General features: G+C 35.0%; 1 protein-coding gene across 4 annotated transcripts in view; it reads left to right on the plus strand.

Moving 5' to 3' along the window:
- Positions 1-5,107, plus strand: part of ANKRD29 (ankyrin repeat domain 29) — a 54,646-nt gene extending 49,539 nt beyond the window's left edge. For all 4 annotated transcript variants that reach the window (XM_031946526.1, XM_023496195.2, XM_031946527.1 and 1 more), the window contains exon 10: positions 3,710-5,107. In XM_031946526.1, the coding sequence (XP_031802386.1) occupies positions 3,710-3,793 (84 nt within the window). In that variant the 3' untranslated portion in view covers positions 3,794-5,107. The remainder of the gene's footprint in view (positions 1-3,709) is intronic.
- Positions 5,108-8,528: the final 3,421 nt, after the last annotated feature.

Below are 8,528 nucleotides of genomic sequence, written 5' to 3' on the forward strand. Positions count from 1 at the left end.
AAGTATATTAGAAGCTGTTGAAATAATTCAAGGAAGAAATGATGAGCATCTGAATTAAAGTAGTATATGTATGAGTAGAGAGGAGATATCTGAAAGAAATAAAGGTAGAAACAAGATTTGGCAATTGATTGGATGGATATAGGTGGAGACTGAGAGTGAGAACAAACCTGAGTAATTAAAAGGATGGTGGTACCTTTGACAATTCTAGGGAAGTCTGCAAGAGGAACGGGCTGAGAGAGTGGTTGAGTAGAATATAATGAGATATGTTTTGGATATTCTGAGTAAAAAATTCCTATAGCACATTAATTTCTGTGTATTCAACAGGCAGTTGGTGATCCTGGATTGGAACTCAGGAGGGAAATTTGGGCTAGATGCGTTGATTTAGGAAGCATTTACATTACTGTTCATTGAACCCATGGGAGCTGCTTAAATCACCAAATGAGAAAATATAGAAGGAAAGAAATAATCATTTATTAAGCAACTATTATGTAACAGTCTAAGTGTGTTATAAATATTATTTCATTTGTTCTCCATAAAACTCTGGGATGTAGGTGTTATTATTTATCACCATTTTACAGTTGGGAAAACTGAAACAGATAGGTTAAATGACTTGCCCAAATGTGAACTCAGATCCTGACTCCACACCCAACATTTTATCCATTGCCTCATTTAGCTGTCTCATAGAAGAAAAGGGAAAAAAAACCCAGGACAGATCTTTGTGGGAGACACACAGTAGTTGTGACAAATATGAAAATTCAGCAAAAGAGATGAGCAAATAAGAAGTAGTGATTAGGAGGAAGAACTGGTTAAAAAAAAATTCAAAGAATTTTTTGTCTGGGTTTTTTGTTTGTTTGTTTGTTTTGGTTTAGTTTAGTTTTTGAAATATAAAGAGGTAGGGGAAGAGCCAAGGGAGAATAGTGAAATAGCATTTAAGTGGAGAGATGGATCCTAGCTCTTTTTGTAATGCGGGAGAAACTGAGCAAGATAGAGATTAGAGAGTAATAATTTATTAAATAGGAGAGATTTACTGGGACCAAATGGATCCATGGTTTGGTGCCAGGGCTGAATGAGATTATCTGAGATTATCGTCTCAAAGAATCCAAATGCAAATGTCAAATACAATATTATTTTATAGGGCAACAAGAACAATGACATAATAGGGGAGGTACCTGGATGGGGATAACCTAATGGGGGGGGAGGGGGGGGAACCTAGGATGACATAAAGGAGATACTGGAGAGGCTCCTGATATGCTAATGACATCTAAAATGGATAAACCTTTGTCCTGTCAAACACTAAGAGGGAATGAGTGTAGCCTAAGGTCTAAGATATAAGACCTTTATCCTATCAAACATTAAGAGGGAAAGGTTATAACCTGAGGCACAGTAACCGAATAGGACAATTAGGGAAACTGAGTCAGGACATTAAAAGAGAACAATGGCACAACATCCTGTATTTCCTGAGGGCACAGAGAAAATACAGATAGTTATAGCTATTTAGAGGAACTCAAGTTCCTCTACACTCTTCTCCAACAGGACAAGAATTTAATTTTTTCCCCCCATGTTGATTGTCATTAATTAATTGCCTAATTTAATGAACAAGTTAAAGATATATTATGGAGCTTTTTGTAGTTGTTTTGGGAGAAATATCTTCTCTCTGAGTTCATGTGGGGGGTAACTATTACCAAGTATATATTTACCACAACATAGAAATTTTAATGGTATTGTTATTACGCAAAAGCTTAGTTTTAGACCTCAGAGAAAACCTGACCATGAGAGTTTTGATAAGATTTCTTATACGCAAAATTATGTCAGAATAACGAAGAAATCATTCTTTTGCATGTTGTAATCTTGTACATTTTTCTTGGGCCATAAAAGTTAAAAAGAAGATAGATCCAAAATCCCATACTTCCTTTAAATTTCATAAAAGGAAACAAACAACCAAAAGAAACCCCTGAGGACAAAACCAACTTCATCAAACAAACTCCGTAGATAAAAATGCTGTTTAATCTCTCTATACTTTAGTTTATCTACAGAGATTAAACAGCATTTAGAGAATTCACAAATGGACGGATGAAGAAGTGTTTACATATCAGGAGTCAGGAACAGATGACATTCTTCCTCTGGCTTCTTATCTAAGGAATGTTTAAGGATTTTAGTAGATTTTCATATCTCTTGGGACAGCTTTTAGTCAGATGAAGTTAATATTAATAGAATACAGACTTTTAATTAGCCAAACTTTTCAAGATGAATGGTTGAGTCCTGAATAATAAAAGAAAAAATTTTAAAATGTGTATAATATATAAACACATGCATATATTTGCATGTATACATGTATAACAAATTATTTGGCATACATTTTATAGCTCTGTATAGATACATATACACATATGAATTGTGTACACACATATATGTATATGTTGTACATATATGTTATTTTGTATGTGCACATATATAAATATACATATATCCTGTTTGTACAGAGTTGCTTATATATTGTATTTCCCAGTAGACTGAGCTCTTTGAGAACAGGAACTGTCTTTTACCTTTCTTTGGTTTTCCAGTGAGTAGCATATTGTCTGGCACAAAGTAGGTGATAAATACTTGTTGATCCAATGATTTGACTCATAGAAAAGTATAATTTAAATGCCATGTAAAATGACACTTTGTAAATTATACAGCTTTATTTTTTTTTAAGTATTTCAAAATTTTTAAGTATTTAAGTATTTCTTAAGTATTTTAAGTATTAAGTACTTAAGTATTTAAGTAATTTAAGTATTTAAGTATTAAGTATTTTAAGTATTAAGTATTTAAGTAAATAAGTATTTAAGTAAAATATTAAGTATTTTAAGTATTAAGTAAGTAAATTTAAGTATTTAAGTATTATTTTAAGTATTAAGTAACATACCCTTGTAAGTTTGCCCCAACCAATGTACTTTGCAAGAATTTTATCAATACCTTAGAATCAACCCCTGCTGTAGAATCACATCATTCCTCTGTCATTTCCTTTCACAAATTACCCATTTATAACATTGATCTACCCGGGAACATCACTCTGCTTAATATTTTTTGGTTTCTTTGCTCTTATTATCCTTTGACAGTATTAGATGGAGCATGCTTATTCATAAGTTCATATGATCTCCATACCATCCTGAGGTTAATAAAGAGAAAACTATTATTGAGAGTTGTTTAGTAATTTGCCTGTGATTTAACCAGTAATTTGATACAGCCACAACTGACACCCAAATCTTTCAGGTGTCAATCTAAGAAATTTTTTAATTTCATTTTTTAATTTCACCTTTACATAAGCCTGTCTAGGTTTCAGGTTCTGTTCCTCAGAATCACATGATCTCAGAGCGTAAGGGTCTGTAGAGGTTGTATAATCCATTGTAAAAATTAGATAGACCTATAGAGAGAGAGATTCTGTATGTGTACATATATACATACACATATAAATTTCCCACCAAACCACACTGCCTCCCAATAACACTATAAAATCAATCTGTGTTATTGAGCTGTAGACCACAGATCATAGTACAATATGAGTACAATGATCCACAATTTGGACAGGACTGGAGTTAAGGAGAAACATTAAGTAAATAAAATGGGAATTTCAGATCAATGGAAGGGAGATTGTGGGGGCAGGTATATCAAGATGTACAACACTGGCAACTGAGTTGGAGTTTTCTTACCACTGTATTTCTTCTTTCAGGCAAATGAGCTACCAGCAGAACTAACCAAAAATGAGCGCATTTTACGTCTCCTCCGAAGTAAGGAAACACACAGGAAGAGCTAATTCAGCAGCTACTTCACCGTGGCTAAGCCCTGTTCACATTAGTAAGAAAGTAAATTTGTTCTGCAAATAGTTCTGGACTTTGATTCTTGAAAGTATTTTGTTTAACTGACTCACAATGTCTACAGGGCGGCTCTCTGGACAGTCCTAGGGCTTTCAGGTTGCCCTAGGTTGGAGGCATGGGGCAGCTCCCAGATGCCTTCACTCTCACTTACAACAGGGTTTACACGCTGGCCTGTTAACCAGACTCCACTGGGGTTTTGCACCTTCATGGAGTGGAAAGAAATCCCCTTGTCATTCAGTTAACAAATTCTAAGGTGGACAGGGCTTCTAGCCCTAATCAAGGCCATATGAGGTTCTGCCCTCTTTAGGGGGTTTAAAGTCTGACATCTAACTGATTAATTGCACTTTCTCTTTTGTATCATTCTGTTAATAGAAACATATGCATATTATCATCTAGAGAATATCTTTTATTTCATTGCAAATATATTTTCTTCCACTTAAGGATCACAGCCATATTGATTAGGAACCAGGTGAATGGCAAACACAAATGTACTCTTGTCAAAGAGCACCCATATTATTTGTCAAGAATGCAAATGCTTCTCAAGGATAAGGTGTTTGGCTGGTGTTTTATGAGTTAATCTTCTCTTTGTTCCTCACATTAACATGCCATCTGTGATTAAGATATGGGAGGAGGCAAAATGAACATTTCAGAAGGAGACAGTGTAGAACAGTGGAAAGAAGAGTAGATTTGGAATAAGAAAAACTGGATTCAAATTCCAATTCTGATGCATGATCTTGGATAGGTTAACAATCATTTGTAAAATGAGGGAGTTGGGATGGGATAACTCTTTTAAGTTTCCGTAAAGCCCCTCCCAATTCTAAATCTATCATCCTTTGAAAAGTCACTTTAACTTTGATTCAGGGAAACTGCAAAAATATCCAAACTTCAAGCTTGTTCCCCTGAACTTTAATTTCAGTTCTACCCTTTGGAAAATCTTTCCCAGGACGGAAAGAAATTTTATTTACTGAGGAATCTAGAACTTCTATTGAGGAATGTAAAACTAATATCACTTTGCTTTATGCAATAGATTTTGAGGACCTAGAATAAAATGCAATTTAAAAGTAAGATGTGTTGTTACTACTACACTTGTGTAAGTTATGCCTAAATGTTATTTATTTAGTAAACCTCTACCTGTGCATGGGATATACTAATTGATTCCAAGAAAGGAATTGGGTTCTGTGTTGTTTATTTTAACGTTGTTCTTTTGGGGAAACTTAAATGTACTTAATTATATTAAATGTACTTAATTATCAGTGGTGTCTAATTGCCTCATAATCAGTGCCTATTTTCACATACATACAAAAGTAAGCTTTCCATCATTTGAATGTAGGAAATATTAAAGATATTTCTGTAGTTTAAAGATGTCTTCAGCTTGCTTGTTAATGTTATGCTTTGGTTCCCAGATCATGGTTCTGTTTGAAGGAAATGGTAATTTATCCATTTGTTGTATAATCTCTAAGTATTTAAATGTGTGTTCAAACATTTTTCAGTCATTTCTGACTCTTTGTGACCCCATATGGAGTTTTCTTGGCAGACATACCGGAGTAGTTTGCCCTTTCCTTCTCCAGTTCATTTTACAAGTAAGGCAACTGAAACAACCCAGGTAGCCCAGATAGCTAATAAGTATCCGAAGCCAGATTTGCAGTCAGGAAGATGAGTTTCCTGACTCTAGACCCTAGGACTCTACCCACTGTGCCACATAGCTGCCTAGCAATTAATTGATGCATTTCAATTTTTAAAGGTATAAAATGGCCCTTAAAATTTGTAGCAATTAGTACAAACAGCAGGTTGTCCTTATGAAAACAACCAAATTTTCAGCAGAACCAATTTTGTAACAAAACTCTATAAGTGAGAAACAACATGATGTCTCAGTGTATTGCCCTGGAAGTAATGAACTCCAGGTTTCTAGTCCTTTCTCTGTCACTGACCGTCAAGCTCAGAGCAAATTATATCATCTCTCTGGGCTTAAGTTTCCTCAGTTATAAAATGTCAGAGTTGTACTAAATGATCTCTAGGTTTCTTCCAGCTTGAAATCCTATGATTCTAATATGCAATAGGGACCAAAATAACATCATGAGAAATATGAATCCTGATGCAAGAAGGGCCAAATGATAAAGGAGAAAAGAATCACAGACTTAACTATATATATTCAGATTTGTCATCCTTTACATGTATAATTGAACAAGTGGATAAAAATCTAGAACAAATTTAAAGGCTTAAAAGAGAACATAGAAATTTAAAACAATTTAACTGGAACTCTTTTAGCTATTGAGGAAGTTTGAAAGGGTAAGTGGCACAGTAGATAGAGTGCTGGGCATGGATTTGGGAAGACCTGAGTTCAAATATGGTCTCAGGCACTTATTAGCTGTGTGATCCTATGAAAGTCACTCAATCCTATTTTCCTCAGTTTTTTCATCTGTAAAATGAGCTGGAGAAGGAAATGACAGACTACTTCAATATCTTTGCTAAGAAAGGCCCAAATGAGCTCATGAAGAATTGACACAATTGAGCAACAGCATATCTTGTTATCCATTTTCCATGTTAAAATTAAAATGAATATACTACACAGTTTGTATTTGCTTTAAAAAAAAAATACAAGTTGTTTTTTGTTTCAGCAGCATATAATTTGTGTGGATAATCTAAACCTAATGTTAAATATATAAATTGTTTTAGAACATTAATAAAACCTGAAGAATAGATCTAAGTGGCAAAGTGAATAAAATCCTGAGTTTGAAGTCAGGAAAAAAAGAAAAAAACAAAAAACTGAGTTTGAAAAGTACATCAATTATATGACTTTGGATACAGGGGTTCAACTCAGTTTTCTCTTCCATAAATTGGGTATAATTATTGTTCCCTCACAGGGTTGTTGTGAGGATCTAGTGAGATACCATGTGTAGTGCTTTGTAATCCCTAAAGACTTACATAAGTGCTGGTTATTTTTGACAACTTCCTCAACATTATCATCTTCATTATACTTGAATATATACCTGTTAATTTATTATTTCTACTGTGGTCACAATTTCTATTGCTCCTTAGCAGTTTTGAATTTAAGCATAATTTTTTTCCCACCCCTAAGCTTCAGCTTCTCCTTGAAGTGAGATACTGGCCCTCCACTTCCCCCCAACACACAGGAAAAAAAAAAAAAAAAAGCCAAAATGAGAAACAGAAATTGCTGACTGCCTTTTAACCATGTTTGCCCTTTTCAGTGGCTCTCCATTGTGAAATAAACCAGGGCTTTGCCAGAATTTCCTGTTTGTCAGACAACAGTGTTATAAACTGGATGGTTCCCCACGAATCTAGAAAGCACAGTCACTGTGACTCCCCTTCATCAAATGATTCCAGGACACCCACACTCATCATGATGAGCCCACATTCTAGGCTATCCGATGGACCTACCTACAAATGATCACAACCCATGTTACCAACAAAAAAGGAGTCTTGGTCTCACCAAAATTCACCTGTTTTTTGCATTTTAATTATGCAGAAAATACTTACAGATCTGATGAATTGTGTTAAATTTTAATTTGATCAGTAGTCTAGAAAGAATGACCAAAATTCACCCATTTTTTGCATTTTTAATCATGCAGAAAATGCTTACAGATATGATGAATTGTGTTAAATTTTAATTTGATCAGTAGTCTAGAAAGAATGACCCTATATTCACAAGTTACTAAGAATAAGTTTTAAATCATTAAATCAGCAAACTGAACTCAAAATCTGATAGAGAAAAGCTCTCTTCTAAATCTAGTCTGAAACTAGTCAATGCCCAGCTAAGATTATATTTATTTGTATAGGAATCATTTAGTTATCTCTTGCTTAGTTAGACTATGTTGCTAATGAGGGCGTGATTGGAAGCTTCAGAGCAATTCAGTTCAATTGATCATCTAATTATTAAGTACCTACTGTGCACTGAGAAGTGGGGCAGGTTAGGTGGGTGGTGGGTAGACTACAGGGTTGGAATCATAAAGACTCATTTTCCTGATTTTGAATCTGGCCTGACCCTGAGCAAGTCACTTAATCCTTATTGCCTCAGTTTCCTCATCTGTAAAGTGAGTTGGAGGAAAAAAAACCGGTAAATCATTCCAGGATCTTTGCCAAGAAAAATCCACAAAAGGTCACAAGGAATCGAACATGACTGAAATAATTGGACAATACATGCTGAGTAGCTCTGCATAGTAGATGGAGTGCTGGCTTTGGAAGGCATGGAGTCAAGAGTCCTACATCTGACACATACTTGCTAGAACCTATGTATTTCACATAGCTGTTCTGGTCCCTAGACCATTCGCTAAGACTAAAAGTTGCCCAATAACTCCAAACTACATTGATAAAATTCCTTGCAACACTGAAATCACAAGTCTGGTTGGGGGAAAAAATCTGTTAGGTGCAGGAGATGCAAAGACAAAAATAAAATAAGTCCTGTCCTTGAGGAATTTCCCTTCTCCTGTAAGTAAATACAATAAAAATCAAAGCAACAGCAGCAAGGGAAAAAATATTGACACTTGGGAGGTCAGGAAAGGCTTCATGTGAGCTATGCTTTGAAGGAAGTCAGGGATCCTGTGAGGAGGCAGTACATTTCAAAATGAGGGCACTAATTGTACAAAGACACAGGCATGGAAGCTGAAGCAGAGTGTAGCGGGAACTACTGGCAGACTTCTAATTGCTTGAAATGGAGAA

This window comes from Sarcophilus harrisii, chromosome 1 (assembly GCF_902635505.1).
Source record: "Sarcophilus harrisii chromosome 1, mSarHar1.11, whole genome shotgun sequence".
Lineage (NCBI taxonomy): Eukaryota > Metazoa > Chordata > Mammalia > Dasyuromorphia > Dasyuridae > Sarcophilus > Sarcophilus harrisii.